The sequence below is a fragment of the Thamnophis elegans genome, chromosome 13 (assembly GCF_009769535.1).
Source record: "Thamnophis elegans isolate rThaEle1 chromosome 13, rThaEle1.pri, whole genome shotgun sequence".
NCBI lineage: Eukaryota > Metazoa > Chordata > Lepidosauria > Squamata > Colubridae > Thamnophis > Thamnophis elegans.
In genome coordinates this window covers 10,690,801-10,714,499 of record NC_045553.1, presented here as the reverse complement: position 1 = coordinate 10,714,499, position 23,699 = coordinate 10,690,801, and the positions used below count along the sequence as shown (strand labels likewise).

At 45.2% G+C, this 23,699-nt stretch overlaps 1 protein-coding gene across 10 annotated transcripts in view; it reads left to right on the top strand.

Annotated features, from left to right (window-relative positions):
* Positions 1–23,699, top strand: part of FBRSL1 (fibrosin like 1) — a 592,776-nt gene that overhangs the window by 542,885 nt on the left and 26,192 nt on the right. For 9 of the 10 annotated variants that reach the window (XM_032229092.1, XM_032229090.1, XM_032229091.1 and 6 more), the window contains 5 exons: positions 1,034–1,430; positions 3,096–3,352; positions 8,091–8,251; positions 15,390–15,440; positions 23,344–23,439. In XM_032229092.1, coding sequence (XP_032084983.1) covers positions 1,034–1,430; positions 3,096–3,352; positions 8,091–8,251; positions 15,390–15,440; positions 23,344–23,439 — 962 coding nt within the window. The remainder of the gene's footprint in view (positions 1–1,033; positions 1,431–3,095; positions 3,353–8,090; positions 8,252–15,389; positions 15,441–23,343; positions 23,440–23,699) is intronic. The other variant, XM_032229085.1, reaches the window with a different exon arrangement.

The window sequence follows — 23,699 nt, the reverse complement described above, 5'->3', positions numbered from 1 at the left end:
CCTCCTCTTCTTTGCCGGTAGCGTTGTTTGTCCTAACCTGTGGAGGACATGAGACATTTTGTGGAAAACGGACCTTCCTAGTTTGGAGATGAACTTTCTTGATTGGTTCCTTTTTTATGGTGCTTCCTTCAAATAAACCTTCAATCCACATCCATTCTGGTTCTAGCTTTGCTTCCGAAACGCTCTGAGGAATTGAGGACTGCTGGGGTCCCATCTTAAGTTGAAGGCAAAAGATGTTGTAGTGGAGCAGTAACCAACAAGAAAAGAAGAAGAACCTTGTGTGAATAATGGGATGTTCTCCATTATTCACACAAGTAGCTGCCAAAAAAAGCCAACACAGTTCTAGGCTGCATAAACAGAGGGATAGAATCAATATTAATACCACTTTATAAGGCCTTGGTAAGGCCACACTTGGAATACTGCATCCAGTTTTGGTCGTCACGATATAAAAAAGATGTTGAGACTCTAGAAAGAGTGCAAAGAGCAACAAAGATGATTAGGGGACTGGCGGCTAAAACATATGAAGAATGGTTGCAGGAACTGGGGATGTCTAGTTTAATAGAAAGAAGGACTAGGGGAGACAGGATAGCAGTCTTCCAATATCTCAGGGGCTGCCCCAAAGAAGAGGGAGTCAAGCTATTCTCCAAAGCACCTGGATAAGAAGCAAGGGGTGGAAACTAATCCAGGACAGAAGCAATCTAGAACCAAGGAGAAACTTCCTAACAATTAGAACAATGAATCAGTGGAACAACTTGCCTCCAGAAGTTGTGAATGCCCCAACACTGTAAGTCTTTAAGGAGATGTTGGATAGCCATTTGTCTGAAGTGGTGCAGGGTTTCCTGCCTAGGCAGGGGGTTGGACTAGAAGACCTCCAAGGTCCCTTCCGAGTCTGATATGCTATATTCCATATGGGTTGGACTTCATTCCCAGCCAGGAGGTCCTCCAGCCGCAACTTCCCTTCCTTGAGCTGAGAAAAAACATGCGTGTTAAAATTTGTTGCTTTTTCTCCCCTTACCCCGTTTTGTTGTTGTAGGTCCAACCTCGAATGACAAGCCTGAAACGAAAGCAGGAAACCTCCCTAAAGTTTCCGGGCTTGAACGCAGCCAGGAAGTGAACACGGACCTGCCGTTCGTTCTGCCCCTCTCCAGCCCACCACCTGCCCCCACAATCGTGACGTCCAGCTCTTCCGTACCCACGTCGAGCACCCGGGCGAGCCCGCTACTGAAAAAGGAACCGTTGATCTCAGCACCAGCACCTCCGAGGCTCACCCCTCAGCCACAGCCTCGACCCCAGTCTCAACCTCAACCTCGGCCCCAGTCGCAACCTCAGTTGTTGCCCGAGCTTCGGACACAACTGCCGGGTCATATCCCCCCTCCTCTCGGTTACCAAGTCCATCATCAAGTGGCCCACAACGGAATCAATAATATCAGGTGGGGGCAGCCAAAGTTGATTGGAAGGCTGTCTTCCCTGCAGCCTCTCTGTTTGTGTGTGTGTGTATGTGTGTGTGTGTTCGTTCTGACCTAGGCTTCCCCAGCAGTACAAAGCCGAGTCCTCGTCCCGATAAACTCCTTTTATTTAATTGACAGTGAATTCCTCTCCAGCAAAGTCTTTCCTCTCCCACAGTCTTTCAAGATAGGTCACAATTACCGACCTTTATCAGGCTTGGAGAGTGGCCAGGCCGAGATCTTTCAGACTCCACCGCAATTCTTGGCAAAAATGCAGGAATGAACTAATTGTCTCCTGCAAGCTCCACTCCCCTTTCGCTCCTCTTTTATTTCCTCTGGGAGTGGTCATTCACTGTCCATCTGTGGCCTTCCTCCCAAGTCGACCCCTGTTCCTTAGCTGTTCCCTTTGTCTGGCAACTCTGTGCATGTGCACACTGGGAACAGGCTCCAGCTGTTCTTCTGCCTCGCTGATGTCTGACTCTGAAGGCAGCTGATAATTGGCATAGGGCTCTGGCCCTCTTTCTGCCTCTGACACAGAGCCCTCACCAGAGCCTTCCCCAGACTCCAGGACTGGCGCAGGTTCCTCCCCAACCTCCTCACTGTCTGAATCTGCTGCCAGTTCCGCTGGCAGGGCTCAACAGTGTATTTGTGTTTGTGCGTTTGCAACCTAGCACCCAACTCAAGTGTTTGGACAATCATTGTCTGGTGCAGCCAACCAGAACCGCTCCAAGAATGGATCAGATACGTTTCCTTATTGTTGATCCACCAGTTTACAAGAAATTCAGCAGGCTGGCTGCCTTCCCTTGGGGAAGGCATATATAGATCTAAGGATTTGACTTCAAACATTTCCTTCCCTGTATCAACTCTAAGCTGGAATGTCTTTTAACTCCCCTAATCGGGGCCTCCAGCCAGTGGTTCCACCACAATCTTTTTTCTGGATTCCTATCCCAAATCCTTCGAACTTTGTGAGAGCAGGAAAATGGCAGTGAACGTTTTCTGTGGTTTGCAAACCCATCTCCATCTCCATCTCCATGCACTGGGCTTGAAAATCGGATGAGTTTTGGCAGCATTAAGTGGAGCTCCTCCAGGTTCTCCCAACTCCTGTTGGGTCTCTTAAATGGGGGATATGATTTAAGGTAGAGGAGGCAACTGCCCAGGAAGATGACGGATCTTAAGACCAAACGTTGTGGGGCATATTTCTCATCCTCTTCTGGGGTGGGGGGGAGACCTCAGAACACCAGGGTTAACCAGAGTAGAGGATAAAATATCATGAGGAACGTCAAGTTGGGAATAGTGAGTGGATCTCAGATGCATCGAACTGGAAGGAAGAAGGTTCAAGAATAACAGGCTTAAGGTTCATTCCAGCTAATCCTGGGCCTAATTCAGATGTCAGAAGGAACATTTCTCTCTTAGTTCTGGAACAACAGTGTCCAGAAGTTCTAATTTTGAAAAACCTCAAGTCAGAGAAGAAGGCTAGTCTACCCACTGCAAAAGCATTGTTTTCTTGGGGATAGGGTGCTGGGATGCTTTCAAGAATGATGGTGTTGTTTTGTAGACTACCTGGTCCTTATCTAACCATGTTCTCTTTCTCCTCCTTCTCTCTCACTCTCTCTGCCTCCCCCACCCCATCTCTTCTGTTTCTCTTCACAGCAGAAGCAGCAGTGCCAGCAGCGCCACGAGCATTAGCCTGCCCAAGCACCTTTCTCTCTCCCCACAGATCCCACCCCACCACTCCTCTGGCCCTGTGGTGCCCCTTTCCATCTCCAACCTTGCCGCTTCGCACTTCCCTCTCCGGTCGCAGTCCCAACATCAGCATCATCCGGCCATGTTCGCCACCCCTCCCACGCTGCCGCCCCCACCTCCAGCCTTGCCCACCAACAGCCTTGTGATCCCAGGACACCCTGCAGGTAAGTGCACACCTGCTCTCTGGATTCCCCACTAAGGTACGCTGGCCACCACTTTGAGAGAGGTACATGATTCAGTCCCTCAGTCCAAGTATGTAACTTACCTTTGGGCGCAAAAGATCAGCCTTCCCTACGCGAAGGTCCAATTGAACTGCTTATTGCTAAAAGGCCATGCGCAGGAATCTTCTCAACTCATGCTAGGAATTGAGAATGGGAATCTTCTCAGCTTCAGCTAGGAGTTAGATAGGGGTCAATGGAATTCCAGGAAGGTAGCTCGCTTGTGACTATGTAGGGATTCTAGGCAGATCCCCCTTTTCACTCCGCCCTCAGGTTCTGCCACTCCTCCTCCTGCAAGTAACAAGAATCAAAACCAGACAGGAAAAATGAGAGAAGAAACCAAGGCCCCTTCTGAGTTTTAAACTCAGTGTCAGTGTTCCGAGTAATGCACCCATTGAAAGCAGAACTCTGAAGGATTCCTCAGATTTATTGGATACATCATATTGGCACAACTGGTGAAAACGGACTGAAAGTTCCAGCGGTTTTCCACCTAATTAAAAAGTGAAACTTCCCCTCTTTCCCCAAGTCACATTGTCGAATAGAAGTGCCGGCTGGTTGCTTGGTTACTCCTCTCCTCCTCTCTTCTCAGCCACCTGCTGGAATGGCCTTGGTTCCCAGAGGAAAAACTTTTTTTTTTATGGCAAAACCGAGCTATCTATTTTTCCCCTCCCTGTCCCCTCTTCTGCCTTGTGGCAACCATGAAGCCACAAAGATGGCACTCAGCTTTCTTTGAACAGATCTGATCCCCACAGTGGCTCAAAAACATAATCTCTTTTGAGTTAAATGTTCCACTCTGTCCATCTTTTTCTCTTTTTTTGTGAGTCTCAGCCTCTGCCCCAAATAAATAGCAGTGTTCTACTGGGGCAGAAAAATGCTTAGCCCTGTGGAATTATAAAATAGGAGTGAACCAAATCTGATATCCTCCAGATGTGGGAAACGTCCTAGCCAAGATGGGAATTGGGACTCGAGCCATGATGTTCAAGCATATGTGGCCAGAACTAAATTGGAAAGGTTTTGAGTCAAAAGATGCCATTTTTCATAGAATTCCCCTATTGTACCTAACATGCAAGTTTCATCCTTAGTAGTAGATGGACCATTTAAAAAGCACGTCCTAACCACACATCCCTTTTTTAATAATTCCTTCCCAGCTGCAAAATTCTTCCAGCAAACGCTGATTTTATGTGCCATCACTGTGGGAAAATAGAGACCCAGCGCTCATCGTTATTCATTTATGGATGCAAAACAAATTCCTCAATAACATTCACAGTTGGGAATTAATCAACGTATGCAAATGACATTTCTGTCCTTAGCAGGACAAGAGAAAATTCAGGATTGAGCCCTACATATGAAGCACAGCTAAACTAGGAAATATGGGGGGAAAAATGCCTTGGTGAACAGCAGTCCTTCCTCTAAAAGGCAAATAAATGTAGACAATAAATATTATTTCCCTTTGTTCCAATTTTTGAGCACATGCTCTCCTTATAAAACTGGACATCTGGAACTCTGGAGGAAGCAAAACTTTCATTTATTTTTCATTCACAAGATTTGAAACTTTCTCTGCCTATTCTGGAGAATGGATTCATTTCAGGGCTCTTAGTGAGAGGAAAGAGCAAGATTGAGAAAGAGAGGAAAGAGAGAGAGAGATTAAAAGAGAGAGATTGTAGAGCTGAAGAAAGAATATGAGATTGCATGGGGATCAAAGTAGCTGCCCATGTATGCCAACACCTTCTCCTATTTCCTATACAAAGCTAGTTAAGAAGTGAGAAAGAGTAGCTTGGAAGAGAGAGATTTGTAACCATTAATAGCAGTGATGCTTTTGGGTTCTCCCATTTCCTCCTTGGAAGGTTTTTAATTCAACAGATAGGAAATAAGAGAAGAAAGCAGCCATCACAGTTCTGTGGGCGGAACTTCTGTAGCTCCCATCTCCATGAGGACCGCCTGTCTTCTGGAAAACATAAGTTTGCCTTCGGTTCCTGAGACTTAAGTCAGAAAGACATCGAACTGAATTTGTTCCTCCAGAGCTGCTTCTCATAACCTTATTCAGTGGGACAACTCAAGAGCTGAGGAACCGTTGGAGAGTTCTGTCTGACTTCCATGGAAATAACTTCATTGGTGGAACCAATTTAAGAGAGATGATAAGCTCTTTTACCAGAAATTTTGAGGTATTAAAATGTCAGGGTTCCAAATAGCATCCAAAAGTAAATGAGAGTCCGAGGCAAAGTATTGCTCAAAGTCCCAATTTATGAAGAGAGCCATGTTGGCACATCTGGGAAAACCTGAATCTGAAAGCTTCCCGGTTTTCCTCACCCAGTTGAAAGTTCAAGATCTTGCCCCCACACCCACCAGCCCATCACATGGTCCAATCTCCCACTGCCATGCTAGCAGTTCCACCTCTCTAGTTCAGGTCAGATGCAGAAGTGCAGAGACAAAAGATGACCTTGGCTTTCTGGAAAGAATTTTGTTATGGCTACATAGCATCTCACTCCGTACAATCCCCCCTCCCATTTTCCCACAATAGAAAATGCATAGTAGAATGATAGAAAGTGTGGCAGGCCAAAGATCCAAAAGAAAGGATGGCTGCAGGCCTGACTGACTAGATAATCCATCTATCAAGGTTTCCTCTCCTGAGTAAGATTGGATATGACACATCCTTCATTTCTTTGAGCTCAGGGATCCTAGCACTGAATTACGAGTCAGGTAGCTGGTGATGACCAAGTCCTCAATCTAGAACCCTGCAAAGCTATTACTAATTAAGGGGCTCACCAAATTGTGCTACTTTAATAATAAACCCATTTCCTGTTCACCTCCTCAAATCTCTCAACATGGCTGTAGAGAGTGTTCTGACCTAGGTTTCCCAAACTCACAGAGCAGACTCCTGACAAAACCCCTTTTTATGAAGCTCATGTGAATTCCTCTCATTCACAGTCCTGGCAAAAAGTCTTTCAAGGGTGAATTTACAACCACAGACCTTATCAGGCTTGGAGAGCTGCCAGGCCGATATCTTCCAAACGCAACGGCTGTACAAGAATATACTTGGCAAGGAGTCTCTGAGAGTCACAAACAAATCTTCACACTAATTAAACGAACGAATTGTCTCCTGCAAACTCCACTCCCCTTTTGCTCCTCTTTTATTCCCTATGGGAGGGGCCATTCACTGTCTCCCTGTGCCTTTACTCCCGAGTCGGCCCTTGTTCTTTAGTAGTTCCTTGCTCCTGGCAGCTCTGCGCATGCGCACATCGGCAACAAGCTCCAGCTGTTCTTCTGCCCACTGATCTCCCACTCTGAAGGCAGCTGATAACTGTCGGACGGCCCTGGCCCCCTCTCTGCCTCCAACACAGAGCCCTCCTCAGAGCCTTCCCCAGACTCCAAGACTCACCATCTGACTCTGGCACCAGCTCCACTGGTTGCTAATGGACCATAACGGTGAGGAAGGTTCTGAGAACTGGATCTGACCCAGTCTAAATCATTAATTTGACTCCAGTGCAACTTTCAGGTCTCTGGCATTTGTCCGTTGGTACAACGCTTCAAATCCACATTGTTGGATCACTTTGGAAAAACAAACAAATCCAAGCAATGAGACTGTTGTGAAGAAGGAGGCTTAGGACCAAACCTCATTGCAACTCAAGTCACATCACATTAATATTTCAACCCAGCAGCGTAAGAACTCTGGTTCCAGCAGTTTTGAGGAATCTTAATGACTTTGATCCATCACTTGGGGAGATAATTGTCAGGTCTTCATTTCAAGGGGGCTTGCAATGATGGCTTTGCATGATCTGGAAGGGGTTTTGAAGGGTGGCTTTGAAAAAATCAATATGCGAGGGTTTGGTGGAAGTGAAGTTGGGTTTGGGTTTGGGTTTGGGGAGTCCACTTCTAAAAAAAAGATACAAGTACTTACCGTATTTTTCGGAGTATAAGATGCACCTTTTGACCCCCAAAAAGAGGGTGAAAATATGGATGCATCTTATACACTGAATGCAGCATTTCTGGCTTCCTGAAACCCCGTCCCCTTCGCAAAAATGGACATGTAGAGGATTTGGGAGACCTACAAAGTGCTCCTGGGGGCTGGGGAGGGCAAAAACGAATGAAAAGTGGGCTGTTTTTTGCTTGTTTTTGCCCCCTCAGCCCCCAGGAGCACTCTACAAGCCTCCCAAAGCCTATGCATACCCTGTTTTTCACAAAAAATGGGGCATGCAGAGGGTTTGGCAGGCCTACAGAATGCAAAAACCTTTTTTTAAAAAAATTACCTCTTCAAAATCTTGGTGCGTCTTATACTCTGGTGCGTCTTATAGTCCGAAAAATACAATAGTTGTTTTTCCCTGGCCCATTAAGGCACGGAACATCATATGGTTGATGGGCTTCACCAAGGCAACGTCATCTGTCCCACAGCCTGAAATCCAAGTGGCAAGGAACCATGTTGACCTTTAAGGCCCAACCTCTTATTCATTGCATGCATGAAGTTCCTCCAGAAACGTTGGTGGGGTTGGAAGAAGAGATGGAGACTCTTCTTCGTTGGGTTGCCCTTCTCTCTGCTCCCAAATGTGTCCCCTTGAAAGCAAGATCAGACATGACCCTGGGGGCCTCTGGGGTTGGTCGGTGGCGGTGGAAATGGGCTGAATGTTGCTAACCCCCCACCCCCAAATGTTTTCTACTGTGATGGCTCATTGTATTCTCTCTTGTTCTTTAGATACCAGCCTGTTGATATCATTCAACCAACCAATCATGTATTGCCAGCCTCATTCGGGGATTCTGATTGGTACATTGTCACAGGCATCTCTCTTACCTCCACCAATGAGTTCTCACGTAGAAAACCATCACAGCATGACGTGCAGAAATAGGGAATGCCAGGTGAATATTTTGAATTTTTTTACTTCTACGGGTTTTTTTTGGTGGAATTCACAGACTGCTAGGCCCTGGTGTCTTCCTTCCTTCTTTCCTCCCTTTCATTTCTGTCCTTCCTTCCTTCCTCCCCGCCTTCTCTTTCCCTTTTCTTTCTTCATTATGAAAGTCAGAATAACAGAACCCTCTCCTCCTTCCTTTCTTCCCCTCCCATAACATATGAAAAAAATCTACTTCCCCTCCTTCTCCCTTTTCCTCTCTCTTTTCCTTCCCTTCCCTTTATTCCCTTCATTCCTATTTCCTTTTCTTTCCCCTTCCTTCCTTCTTTCCTTCCTTCCTTCCTTCCTTCTTTCTTTCTTTCTTTCTTTTCTCTATCTCTTTCTCTCTTTCCTTCTCCCTGCTCTCCTAGATCACGAGCTGCTTAAACAAGAACTGAACAATCGGTTTTTGATTGAGATTGCAGACAGGACTGGCAGCTTGCTCGGTCTGGTGCCGAGGCTGAGGGTGGAGTCCCATCTGCACCAACACACTCATCAACACATCCATCAGCACACAATCACTCCTTGCCCGGCCAGAAGCTGCACTCTGCACCTCCCCTGGTGCATACCCCTTTCCCCAAATGGGTGGATAAGTGAAAACATTTCTTGTTGACCCCGAAGGATGTCCCAAACTGTTCTCCTTCTGCTAATCCAAAGGATGTGTTGCTTTCAAAACACAGTTGCGGTTGCAGCTTTTCACCACAAACAAATGTAGGGTAATTTGCTACTGCTGTTTCTTAGCGATTACCTTTATTTCTTTCTGTTTGCAGACAGGACAGGGGGGAGTGGTCTCAGACTTTCTGCTAAGGCAGACAGGGTGGATTTAGATATGTCTAGTCTAACACTTGGTGTCACACAATAGCAGGGTTCCAATATTTGAGGGGCTGCCACAAAAAAAAGAGGAGACCAGCCTATTCTCCTGAAGGCAAGACAGGAAACCACGGGTGTGTTTTGACCGAGGCTTCCCAAGAGTCTGGAGCAAACTCCTGGTCCTGACAAAAACCCATTTTATTAATTGACTGTGAATTCTGCTCATTCGCATCCAGCAAAGTTTTTCAAGGGAGGATTTACAGTCACAGACCTTATCTGGCTTGGAGAGCTGCCAGGCCAATATCTGCAGAACTTAGCAAGGAGCCTCGGAGGGTCACGAACCAATGAAGCGAACTAATTGTCTCCTGCAAACTCCACTCCCCTTTCACTCCTCTTTTATTCCCTCTGGGAGGGGCCATTCATCATCTGGCCTTTCTCCCAAGTAGACTCCTGTTCTTTAGCTCTTCCCTTCATCTGACAGCTCTGCGCATGCACACACTGGGAACAGGCTCCAGCTGTTCTTCTGCCCCACTGATCTCCGACTCCGATGGCAGCTGATAACTGGCATACGGCCCTGGCCCCCTCTCTGCCTCCAACACAGAGCCCTCATCCGAGCCTTCCCCAGACTCCAGGACTGGCCCATGTTCCTCCCCAACCTCCTCACTGTCCAAATCTGCTGCCACTGGCGGGCCACAACAGAGTGGAAACTAATGGAGGAGAGAAGCAACCTAGAACGAAGGAGGAATTTCCTGAAAGTGAGAACAATTAACCAGTGGAACACAGTTGTGGGTGCTCCATCACTGCAGGCTTTCAAGTCAAGGGTAGGGGTGTCAAACTCAAGGCCCGGGGGCTGGATTCGGCCCACAGGGTGCTTAGATCTGGCCTGTGGGGCCACCCTGGAGGCAGAAAAGGACTGGCCCACAGTGCCTCTGCCAGCGAAGCCCTCAGGAGGGCTTCTCATTGGTCCCCCAAACTGTGTTTTTGCTGGCAGAGGGTTGCAGGAGTCCATCGAAGCCAAAAACGGAGTCAGTTTTCACTGGCAGAGTCACCACAGGTGCCCCTCATACAAGTGACATCGAGCTGGCCACACCCATTCCCCCCCCCCCGAGGTCAAACACAATCCTGATACGGCCCTCAATGAAACCGAGTTTGGCACCCCTAGTATACGGTCCCCTGCTCGAGCAGGGAGTCAGACTAGAAGACCTCCAAGGACCCTTCCAGCTCTTTTGTTCGGCGCAACATGAGAATCAGAAGAGCTTAAACCAGTGGTTCTCAATGTCAGCGTTCCAAGTATCATGTAGAATTAAATCAAAGTCTAAGGCAAAACGATCCTTAAAGTTCCAATTTAATAAAGCAGACATCTTAGCACATCTGTGTTAATCCCAATTCTGGAAATTACATCAGAATTCTACCCAGTTAAAAGTTCATGATCTTGTCCCCACACCCACAATCCATCACATGGTCCAAACTTCTTCTTCCACACTGGTGGCTCCACCCAGCTGCTTGCGGTCAGGTGTAAAAGTACGGAGACAAAAGATGACCTTGGCTTCTAAAAAAGAATGAAAACAATACATTCCACAATCCTGCTCCTGTCTATTCCCCCCTCCCATCAACTATACTAATGAAACAGCATAATGAAATAAGAGAAAGCGTGGCAGGCCAAAATTCTAAAAGGAATATAATTGCAGGTCTGACACTCAACCTTCCCAATGCCGCAACCCTTTAATACAGTTCCTGATGTTGTGGTGACCCCAAACCATAAAATCGGTGTCTCGGTTCCTAAGACCATCAAAAATATGTGTTTTCCGATGGTCTTAGGCAACCCCTGTGAAAGGGTCATTCGACCCGTAAAGGGGTCCCGACCCACAGGTTGAGAACCACTGGCTTCAATGAAGAGAGCCTTCCATGGTGAAAGGCGTTTTGCGTGTTGGGGGGGGGGAAACCGCAACCCCTTGGAATGTTCTTAATTCCAGAACATTCCTTCCTTTTTCATTCGGCCTCTCTTCCCGCCATAATCATTCAGCCGCCCGTGAAAATATAATTCTTCCCTTCGTCGCTATCCAAATCGGTACCACCCAGTAGCGGCGGGAACATTTGTTTCCCTCCCAAATGTTAATATTTGACTTGACGAAGCCAAGACCCCCATCAATAAGTATCTGTACTTTCAACACTGACCAGGCTGTGTGGCCGTATGTTTGTTTATGGCATGGCTGAAAGACTAATTCAGGTCTTTGGGTTATTTTAACATTTCCTTCCAAAGAAGCCGGCTGGTGTAGTAGTGTGGATTTTGTAGCACGCTGTTGCCCACCCACTAGCAACTTCCTGCTTTCCCCCAAAATGTCACCGCCAATTATGGAGGGGGGGATCCAAATTGTGGGTTGGAAACACAGCAACTCTTTGACTTAATGGGACACGTGAGGGGAAGGGAGATCTCTTCTCCCGTCCTTTGACCTTTTCTTTTAAATTTCACAGCAATAACTGTGTATTTAGAAGAACAGAATTGAAGTTGGGATTGCGGAAATGCCACCGCGAGAATCCATGAGAGAAAGTGAATAAGCAAGGGCAACAACGGGAAGGAGGGAGGACGAGGAGGGAAAGGAAGAAAGGGTAAAAGCAGAGGAAGCAAGGGAGGGAAAAGTAAGAGTAGAAGAGTGGGTAAGAAGGAGGAGAAGAGAGGAGGAACAGGGGAAAGAGAGGGGAAGAAGAATGTATATTTGTGAATGTATTCGAAAGGAAAAAAAACTTTTTCCAAAAAAAAAAGAAATAGCAATAGCAGTTAGACTTATATACCACTTCATAGGGCTTTCAGCCCTCTCTAAGTGGTTTACAGAGTCAGCATATTGCCCCCAACAACAATCCGGGTTCTCATTTCACCCACCTCGGAAGGATGGAAGGCTGAGTCAACCCTGAGCCGGTGAGATTTGAACAGCTGAACTGCAGAACTGCAGTCAGCTGAAGTAGCCTGAAGTGCTGCATTTAACCACTGCGCCACCTTGGGACCTTGGAGGTCTTCTAGTCCAACCCCCTGCTTAGGCAGGAAACCCTACACCACTTCAGACAAATGGTTATCCAACATCTTCTTAAAAACTTCTAGTGTTGGAGCATTTGCAACTTCTGGAGGGAAGTTGTTCCACTGGTTAATTCTTCTCACTGTCAGGAAATTCCTCCTTGGTTCTAAGTTGCTTCTCTCCTTGATTACTTTCCACTCATTGCCCTTTGTCTTGCCCTCAGGTGCTTTGGAGAATAGGTTGACTCCCTCTTCTTTGGGGCAGCCCCTCAAGTCCTGGAAGACTGCTATCATACCACACACACCATCCTTCTCTTTGTTAGTTCCCTGTAAAATGGGGCAAAACTCACTTAACGACTCTCTCGCTTAGCCCCAGAAATGTTGGACTCAGTTATCATTACTCAACGACTCTCGGTAACTAACAGGATAGACTCCTCTCCTTCCCCCAGTCCTGCCTTTAGCAAAGGCTGGGCTCAACATTTCTTTCCCAACAGTGTTGAAATAGGGTTCAAGTTTTGCAACTCTTTGTAGTATTCTTATTTTTTTTTCCCAGCCTCCTTCATTTGGGGGAGAGCCAACCCGTGGGAAATGACACTTTATCCTTTCTTCTCCCTCCTTGTCATCTCTTTGGCGGCACTAATCCGCTTAACCCAAGAACAAAGAATGGTTTTCATCCGCCCTCAGAGTGCCTTCAGGTGGTTTGAACGCTGCCCAAGGCCCATTTTTCTTTCCCCCTCCCGGGAACCACAACAAGCTCAGATTTTTCACTCCAGAGCTGGCCCACCCCGAGATTTTTAAGAACTCGGTCACCTGATCCCTTTGCGCCACCCATGCCCCGCAGATGTGAAGCGAAGAGCGTTAAACCCAGAGGTGGTATTCAGCAGGTTCTGATCAGTTCTGGAGAACCGGTAGCAGAAATTTTGAGTAGTTCGGAGAACCGGTAAATACCACCTCTGTCTGGCCTCACCTCCATCCTGAGTCTCAGCTGATAAGAAGGGAATTGAGATTTTACAGTATCCTTCTCCTGGAGTGGGTTGGCAATGGAGATTTTGCAGTATCCTTCCCCTTGAGTGGGGAGGGCATGGAGATTTTACAGTATCCTTCTCCTGAGTGGGGAGGAGGTTTTACAGTATCCTTCTCCTGGAGTGGGTTGGCAATGGAGATTTTGCAGTATCCTTCCCCTTGAGTGGGGAGGGCATGGAGATTTTACAGTATCCTTCTCCTGAGTGGGGAGGAGGTTTTACAGTATCCTTCTCCTGGAGTGGGTTGGCAATGGAGATTTTGCAGTATCCTTCCCCTGGAGTGGAGAGGGAATGGAGATTTTATAGTATCTTTTCCCTGCCATGCCCACCAAGCCGTGCCCAGATAACTGGTAATAAAAAAAATTGAATCCCACCTCTCTTTCTCCCTGCATTCTCTCTCCCTCTCCTCTCTCTCTCTCCCTCTCTCTCTCTCTCACACACACACACACACACACAATTGTGCCCCATCGTTCCTTGCAATGTCTGATCTCCCCTTTTCCAGATCTTCCACTCTGCGGGTTTATTAATCCCGAACACCCGAACCATGGGGGGGGGCAGGGATAAATCACCAGCTGCACGTGTTCTAGTAATTTCAGAGTATTTACACTGGAGGGTACATGACTCTGGTAATCACTGTAATTAACCCAATTGCAAAATCTGCACTCCAGCATGGTGGAGGACGCACAAGGGAGCGTGACAATTTGGCTTGGGGAAAGGGACGGGGGAATTTTAGGGAGACCCCTTCCTTCCCATGGTGGGACCTCTTCTGCCTGCTTGAGGGTTAATTGTTCTCAGGATGTGATCAGAATACTAATGTGGGGGCGGAGGGTGATAGGGTCAAACCGAGTGTGACGGGGAGATCAAATTGCCGAATAAAAATAGAGGTTTAAAGATCCACCACAGGTTGAACAGGCCAACAAAAACTCTTTAATTTTGGCTACCTTCTTTGTTAGGCCGATCACTGCAACATCCCTACTTGGTAGCTGCTTCATATTTGTAACGGTGGCAGCATCCCGGGGCCAGGGGTTTGGTTTTGTTTTCTGCGACTTTCCGACAAATAGTCATTGGGCAAGCTGGATTCGCCGGACATCCATGTCACTAACTAAACCACCGGGAGTCACTTAACAATGGGGGCAAGAAAAGGCCATCATACAGGGCAAAACTCACTTAACCACTGTCTGGCTTAGCAACAGAATGTTTGGGCTCAATTGCGGTCATAAGGCGAGGACTACAGTGCTACCTGTTATAGCACTGTGGCTGTTGGCTACCTGCCTGCCTGTCTCAAAGACCCCCAACAAGCTTCTGGCTAAAAGGGGAAACTAGAATCCGGGAGGGGGGGAAGGAGACCTGAGTCTTCCCACTCCTAGTTCAATACCTTCACCCCCATGTCCCACGGAATTTCTAGATCAGGGTGGCCAACTCGATTTCATTGAGGGACACATCAGGGTTGTGTTCAACCTCAGTGGGGTGGGTGTGGCCAGTTCAACGTCATTCATGTTGGTGTCCTGCCAGCGAAAACAGGCTCCCGAGCTCCATTTTCAGCTGTGGCGGCCTCCTGCAACCCTATGCAAGCGAAAACGGAGCTTGGGGGAGCCACACACAGGCTGGACCTTCGCTGTTTCTAGGGTGGTCCTGCGGGCCGGATCTAAGCACCCCGCGGGCCATATCCAGCCACTGGGCCTTGACTTTGAAACCCCTTTTCTAGATTAGGAAGGAAATTGTGTGCTTTGTTAAAAGGAGCCTCTTTAAAATGCAAAGTGAAACACACTTCATTTAGTGAGCGTTCAACATCACAACAGCCCTGAATAAAAGTGACTTAGGACTGTTTTTTACACTTACAGCCTCCCCACGCTCACATGATCACAATTATTGATGCTTGGCAACTGGTTCATATTTATGACGGTTGCAGCATCCCGGGAGGGTGGGTCACATGATCCGCTTTTGCGTCCTTCTGATGAGCAAAGTCCATGGGGATTCACTTAATAACCAGGTTATTAATGTAATGAACAGCAGTGATTCACTTAAGAACTGTAGCAAGGAAAGCTGTATAATGGGCCAAAACTCACTTAACAAAGGTTTGACAACATAAATTTTGAGCTCCATTGTGGCCATAACTCGAGGACTTTCTGTAATAGCAACCCACCTCCACCGTGTCTATGAACTACCCCAAGCCTTCCTCCTCCTACCGTATGTTCGGTTATACTTCAATTGCCTTCAAGCCTTATACCAAACCAACCAACTTTTCTTCAACTTTCTGTTTCTTCCTCCAGTTCGACAAATATGCTCCCAAACTTGAGAATCCTTACTTTCGACATTCCAATGTAAGTGCCTTTTATTCCTAATATTCTTTAAAAGTGTAGAATTTGTTCCGTGTTTGATGTTTTTGTCAGAGTTTTTCGGAGTATAAGACACACCGTTTTCCCTCAAAAAAGAGGATGAAAATCTGGGTGCGTCATACACTGAATACAGCATTTTTTGCCTCCCGAAACCCTGCCCCTTCACCAAAATGGTGTGTATAGCTTGTAGGAGGCTTTCAGAGAGCTCCTGGGGGTTGGGGAGGACAGAAATGAGTCAATTTTGCCCCTCCGGCCCCCAGGAACACTCTATAATCCTCCTAAAGGCTATCCATGCCCTTTTTGCAAAACGGGCCGTTTTTGCAAAAAACAGACCGTTTTTTGCTTGTTTCCCCCCCCTCCCCAGGAGCACTTACAAGACTCTTAAAGGCTATTCATGCCCTTTTTTGAAAAAATAACAGGCCCGTTTTGGGGAGGTTTGCAGAGTGCAAAACCTTTTTTATTTTAATTTGCCTCTTCAAAACCTCAGTGTATCTTATACTCTGTTGCGTCTTATACTCCAAAAAATATGGTACATTGTATGAACCTGATTGTAAGCAGGTTCAAACATAGGCAGGCATATACAGAGAATGAAGTTTCAGTTCAGCATTCAGCGCTTAATACAGATAAAGAGAACCTCCTCTATACAGGTCAGTTAAACTAAGCCTAAGCCACGCCCAGGCCCCTAGCTGTCTCCAGCAAATACAGTTTCAGTTTCTAAACAGCCCTCATTGGCTAACGTAGTTGCTGTGCCTATTCATTGGCTGACCTTGTTACCATGTCCTATTCCAGCCAGTCCCCAATAGCTGACCTGTTGCTATGTCCTATTCCAGTTCATGAATATTCTGATAGTTTTCCTTACCTGATGTTTTTGATTCAGCTTAAGCTACATGGATTTTATTTAGGATTAAGAAAAGAATAATTCAAGAAACCAGTTATTTTCAGTCTTGGAGCAGTTTTTATTATAAAGGAGTTGTCTGTGTTAATAGTTTTTTTTATTAGTTTATAATATAGCACACAAAGAAAATACAAAAGTAAATTGTAGGGGAGATAGGAAAGGAGAAAGGAAAGTGAGGGAAACAAAAGGGGAAAATGAAAAAAAGGGGCATTGACTTCTGAGTTCCTTTGGTGCAGTAGAATAAGGCATTAACATAAAACATCAACTATATAACAATATAAATTCAAATCCTAGCCCCACTTAACAGAGTGAGTTCCCGTGACTTCTCCCAGCTTCTGCCAACCTAGCAGTTTGAAAGCACATTAAAAAATGCAAGTAGAAAAATAGGAACCACCTTTGTTGAGAAGGTAATAGCGTTCCATGCATATTTGGCATTTAGTCATGCCATCCACATGACCACGGAGACATCTTCGGCTCTTCAGCTTTGAAATGGAGAGGAGCAACACCCCCTAGAGTCAGGAACGACTAGCACATATGTGCGAGGGGAACCTTTACCTTTACCAATATAAATTAGCCATTTCAATGACCACAAATCTATCTCATCGGTAAAATCCAAAATCAAAGTTTTACTTTTTTTCCCCACCACCACAAGCACAAAGTCCAGAAGCAGTTTCCAAGTAGAAATGAAAGTATTTGTATTTTCTTCCCTCGATTAAAACAGTCGACTTAGCCATTGCAAAACCCCTTTCCTTCTCTTGGACATTCTCAATTCATTCTGCCTTTCCTCTGATCCAAGAGATTCAGTTTTGTATCTAATCTATAATGTGTTTCGTGTTTTTTTGTCCCTGGAGACATTTCATTCATCCAGGTCATCAATCAATCACCCTCTCTCTAGCATGCCAGACTTCAAACTGGGACTCATCCAGAACACACACACACACACCCAAAAAAAATAGCAAATCAGGAAAGGTTAATATCCTGTGACTTGCATCTGATTTTCCATGCAGAGTCCGGAAGGCAAGCTTATGACCATAGTCAATTGAAGGACTATCAAACCATTCCTGGGAGGCCTACATATTTGAGATTAAGTGAACTGTGTGCCCAAGGCAAGGTTTATATAAAGATAGTTGTCCAAGATGAGAGCAATGTGTTTGACAAATGAGGTGGGGGGAAATGTTATAAAATTTGCAGGATGCTTACCAAATGTGAGCCTCTCGTACAGTTTTATTTTTAAATCAAAGTGGACAAATGTCACTTATTCATAAAGCGATGTCCATATTTTTCTTCTCTTCTGCATTTTTTTAAAGCAGCTTGTGAGTTACTGCATGTTCTCACGGAGGCTTCCCAAGAACATGAAGAAAACTCCTTGTCTGGACAAAAAAACCTTTTTATTCATTGACTGTGAATTCTGCTCATTCGCATCCAGCAAAGTCTTTCCAGGGAGGATTTACAGTCACAGACCTTATCTGGCTTGGAGAGCTGCCAGGCCGAGATCTGCAAAACTTGGCAAGGAGTCTCCTGCGTGACTCCACTCCCCTTTCGCTCCTCTTTTATTTCCTCTGGGTGGGGCCATTCATCGTCCACCTGTGGTCTTACTCCCAAGTCGACCCCTATTCTTTAGTTGTTCCCTTCTACTGGCAGCTCTGTGCGTGCACACACTGGGGACAGGCTCCAGCTGTTCTTCTGCCCCACTGATCTCCAACTCCAAAGGCAGCTGATAATTGGCATACGGCCCTGATCCCCTCTCTGCCTCTGACACAGAGCCCTCTTCAGAGCCTTACCCAGACCCAGACTCCAGGACTGGCCCATGTTCTTCCCCAACCTCCTCACTGTCCGACTCTGCTGCCAGCTCCACTGGCCGTTGGCAGGACACAACACTGCAAAGTTTTATGGATCTTTTCATCCAAGAAGCTTTTTAGTTCTAACTGAAGGATTTAATGGTGTATTCTCAATGGTTCAGAAGAATAATTTTCTTGGGATGAGACGTGAAACGTTTTGGAAGATAACACTTAACAAAGTCCAGTTTCCTATTGGGAGGAAAAATATTTAGGACAAACCTCAGTTTTATATCCCAGTTTATGGGGGGAGCTGCTGATTTCCAAAACCTACTTTTGAAAGCTGGAAAACCCTTCATGCCAAAATTCCCCTGTGGCCATGCCGTGACACACAGAAAGACAGACAGCCCATAAAAGGAATAAGAGAGACCAACATAAATCTATATTTGCATCTTCTTTCTGTTAACATGAAATCAACTTAATACAATTACACTTTTGAGTTGCGCATTTAATCATTGTTCCCTTCCATGACTTGGAAGAAATAATAATCAGAATTTGGTAACAGGTTTACAGATTTCTGGTTCTTCATGGTGAGCCCCTCTGCCCTAAAGATTTTAGATATGCTTTTGAAGAATTATCTATATGTTAAGGTTCATTAAGTTTGTGAGTACAGAGAGCCTCTCCATCCATCCTTGCAAGCCTTCGGAAATACATTTATCCCAAATGGCTATGTTTATTTTTAGTGAGAAATATATTTTCCTTCTGGTAATTGGTCTCATCTTTAGTGGTTTTTAAATTATTATTATGATTATATACTTTATTCATTACACATGAATCGGTCAACTGAACATTCAAAAACGCATCACAAATACCATTAACTGGTACTGATGGTTGATACGGGTTGCTGCCAGCGTCCTAGGTATCAACCAAGTATCATTTTAAGATGTACAATGTTCCGAGTAACACAGTTTTTTGACGTTCCAGTGGTGTCATTGCAGGAAGCTGCAATTTCTTGATGTGTTTTATAAAATTCTTGGACATGGTACCAAGTGCCCTGACGATATTGGGTATCACTGTTTTTATTAATGGAATGGAAGAGAATAGAATAGAATAACAGAGTTGGAAGGGACCTTGGAGGTCTTCTAGTCCAACCCCCTGCCTAGGCAGGAAACCCTACACTACTTCAGACAAATGGTTATTCAATCTCTTCTTAACGACTTCCAGAGTCTCTTCCTGGAGGCAAGTTGTTCCACTGATTAATTGTTCTCACTGTCAGGAAATTTCTCCTCAGTTCTAAGTTGCTTCTCTCCTTGATTAGTTTCCACCCATTCCTTCTTGTTCTACCCTCAGGTGCTTTATAGGATAGTAGTAGTAGTAGTAGTAGTAGTAGTAGTAGTAGTAGTAGTAGGTCACATACTCAGCTGCTGTAAAATAAATCACGCAGACTGATTATAAATTGCGGTACAATTCAGTAGGACAAATGATCCATTGGAATTTCTGCAAAAATTATAATATTAAAACAGCAACAAACTGTGGGAACATAAGCCTGAAAAAGTCACTGAAAATCAGATGGTCAAGATCTTGTGGGATTTTCACATACAAACGGACAAAATACTGGCGCATAATACACCAGACACCACACTGGTTGAGAAAAATAAGGTTACAATCGTAGACATTGCAATACCAGGTGATAGCAGGATCGACGAGAAGGAACATGAAAAAATTGTGAAATACCAGGACTTAAAAATAGAAATTCAACGATTATGGCACAAACCAGCAGTGGTAATTCCAGTGGTAATCAGCACACTGGGTGCTATTCCAAAAGCACTGGAATTACATTTAAAACAGTTAAAAATTGACAAAATCACCATCAGTCAAATGCAAAAAGCCGCACTGCTTGGATCTGCACGCATATTACGAAAATACATTAAGATGTTCTAGGCCCTGGCTAGGTCCCAACTAGTAATCAATGCCAAATCCAGCGAAACAACTGGCCGCTGTGATACAATTCTGTTGTTGCGATACTAACAATAATAACAATAATATTTGGAAGCAGATAACATCTTGAATGGAAAAGTCAAAGAATCAATGCAAAAGGAATACATCAGAATATTAAAATCAAAGGTGAATCCTGGAAACATAATTAAAGCCATTAATACATGGGCAGTTCCAGTGTTACGCTACTCAGCTAGAATCATCAACTGGACTCTGGCTGAACTGGAAAACCTGGACCAGAAAACATGCAAACTTTTGAATATGTATCATGCTTTACATCCACAAAGTGACATCCACAGGTTGTACCTGTCAAGAAAAATAGGAGGCAGGGGGCTATTGTAAATCCATCAAACTGTAGAAGAAGAAAAACGATGTTTGAATGATTATGTGAACCAAAGTACAGAAAAATTGCTGCAGGCTGTGAAAACGGAGAACAGCGTAAAAACAACAGAAACAAAGGCAGAATATAAGGAAAAACAGCTGGATGACAGATTAAATAGATGGAAAACCAAAGCTTTGCATGGACAGCACTTGAAAAACGTTGAAGGAAAATGTGATGACAACTTGACGTAGACATGGCTTAAGATGGGAACTATCAAGAAAGAAACAGAAGGTTTAATACTGGCTGCTCAAGAACAATCACTACAAACTAATGCCATGAAAGCGAAGATACAAAAATCCACTGACAACCCAAACTACCGACTTTGCAACAACAAAGTTGAAACTGTTTCACATTTAATATGTGAATGCAGCAAAATTGCACAAACCAATTACAAAGCTAGACACGACCAAGTTGCTAAATTAATCCACTGGTCATTATGTAAAAAATATGATTTACCTGTATCCAGAAAGTCATGGGAACATAAAGTGGAAAAAGTTATTGAAAATGAGAAGATGAAGATCTTGTGGGATTTTTGAATGCAAACAGATCGTCATTTGGAGCACAACACACCAGATATTACGGTTGTAGAGGCCCGAAATGTACAGTTTTATTGATATCATTGTTCCTGGAGATGCCAGAGACGAAGAAAAAGAACTAGAAAAAATAACGGAATATCGCAACCTGGCCATCGAAACTACACAGCTATGGATGAAGCATGTAACAGTGATACCCATAGTCATCGGGGCACTTGGCACCAAGTCCAAAACTTTCACAAGATACATCCACAAATTGCAGCTTCCTGCAGTAACCCCAGCGGAACTGCAAAAAAACTGCACTACTCGGAACATCTTATATTTTAAGGAGGTACTTGGTTGATAGCTAGGACGCTGGCAGCAACCCGTATCAACCATTAGCACCAGTCACTATTTGTGATGCATTTTTTAATGTTCAGTTGGCTGAGTTTCATGTTTAATGAATAAAGTGTATAATAATAATAATCTCAAGGACATTGGTTGGCTAGAAATGGCTGATTATTACAGCTCTGACATTGTTTTATTTCTGTTACTTTACTTGGATGGGCTTTGGTAGATGGCAATGCCTGGACAACCTTGGATGTTTCTGGAATTGGCCACAGATCATCCTTGAACAGAAGACTACCCCTGCAGGGAAGCCCAAGGCTGTGTAGACTAACCTTGGAGGGTGAAGGGAAAAAACACATCACACAGGGAAGGCTGTGTCAAAACACTTCAGTTTCGCTGCCAATAAAACTGCACAATGTCAACTCCAAGAGCTTATCTCAAGGGTATCCCTCTCTTCTTCTTTTTTCTACAACTGAGAGAAGCTGACTTCACAGAATTGTGGAATAACAGAGTTGGAAGAAAACCTCAGAGGTCTTCTAGTCCAACCCCTTGCACAAGCAGGAGACCCTGTACTATTCTGGACAAAATGGTTGTCCCATCTCTTCTTGAAAACCTCCAGGGACAGAGCACCAAAATTGATCATAATTTAAGTTAATGTATCCTGATAATTCTAGAACGTAGAATAACAGAGGTGGAAGGGAACCTTGGAGGTCTTCTAGCTTGCCTCTGGAGGTTGTGGGGGCTCCATCAGTGGAGGTTTTAAAGAGGAGACTGGACAGCCATTTGTCCAGAATGGTCAAAGGTAGTATCCTGCTTAAGCAGGAGGTTGGACTAGAAGACCTCCAAGGTCCCTTCCAACTCTGTTATTCTGCTTTCCTTCCTTCCTTCCTTCCTTCCTTCCTTCCTTCCTTCCTTCCTTCCTTCCTTCCTTCCTTCCTTATCACTGGAAGTTTTTAAGAAGAGACTAGACAACCACCTGTCTGAAATGATATAAGTTCTCCTGCCTGAGCAGGGGTTGAACTAGAAGACCTCCAAGGTCCCTTCCAATTCTGTGATTCTGTATTCTGAGACTATCCTGCGCAGGTAGGAGACCTTAGACCATTCTGGCTTGCAGAGAACTTGGCTGAGAAAGACAGCCAGGAGTTCTCCAAAACAGACATGCCTCCCCATCTTTTAACCTCATGGGCATCTTCCCCCTTTCAGCCCAGGAAAGGAAGTATAGACAGAACTTCCTGCCTTCCTTCTTTTCTATCCCTCGATATCTCTTTCTGGCTGCATCAACAGCAGCATCAAAGGAAGCAAGTTGTGGTTGGGTAAAAGTTTGGGCTTCTTGGCTGGCCCCCGTGTGAATTGGGAGGGTTGGTGAAGATTAAAGGGGGCTCTTTTGCAGGAGGCTTGTGAAGGCCAACCACGGGAAGGGAGTGGCCAAGTGAAGTCATCTTGGCTTATGTCAAAAGAGCCTCAGTGGTGCAGAACTGCTGCTTCAGTGGAAATTGGGAAGGAAGGAGGGGAGAGGAAGGGAAAGACAGAGGAAAGGAGGGAGTAAAGAAGGAAGGGGGGAGAGTGAAAAGGAGGGAGGGCGAGAAAGAAGGGGGGAGGAAGAGAAAAGAAAGGAGGGAGGGAAAGAAAAGGAAGGAAGAAGGGAGAGAAAAGGAAGGAAAGACAAATGGAAGGAGAGATGGAAAGAAAAAAGGAGGGAGAGGAGAGAAAAGGAAGGAAGTGAAGGACAGGGAAGGAGGGAGGGGAAGAAAAGGAAGTGAAAAGGAAGGAGGAAGAGAAAAGGAAGGGGGGAGGGAGAGAAAAAGAAGGATTTTATTTGGACTCTAGGGGGTATGAGAAAAAGAGGCCTTCGAAATCTTGCTTTTTGGCACCAGCTTCATTTCCCTTCCGAAAAATTAAAAACTGCCCCCGGATATGTCCCACTGTTCTATGATCCCATCTCTAATGCAAATTCTCTCTTCTTCTTTTTCTCCCCCCTCAGTTCTTTCCAAGTTACACCCCCAACGTGCCAGGAATGCCTTCCATGCTCCCCCACCCAGGTCCTTTCGGGTCCCTCCAAGGAGCCTTTCAACCCAAGGTAAATATCGACCACGTTCCTTCGTCAAACACCTTTTATTTTTATTTATTTATTGTCCTTTCGCCAAACAAATCGGGGCAGAGACTGGAACTGGCTGTGTTCAAAGAAATGGTTATAAAAAACAGCTCACCTGTCTTCTTTCCTGAATCCAGCGTTCGTTTTCAGAAGGGGCCTCTCTGAGCCTGTGGTTGTCCTGGGCTGCTGACAAGTTGTTTTTGTTCATAAAATGAAGACACGGGGTTTGTTTTATCCATTTATCA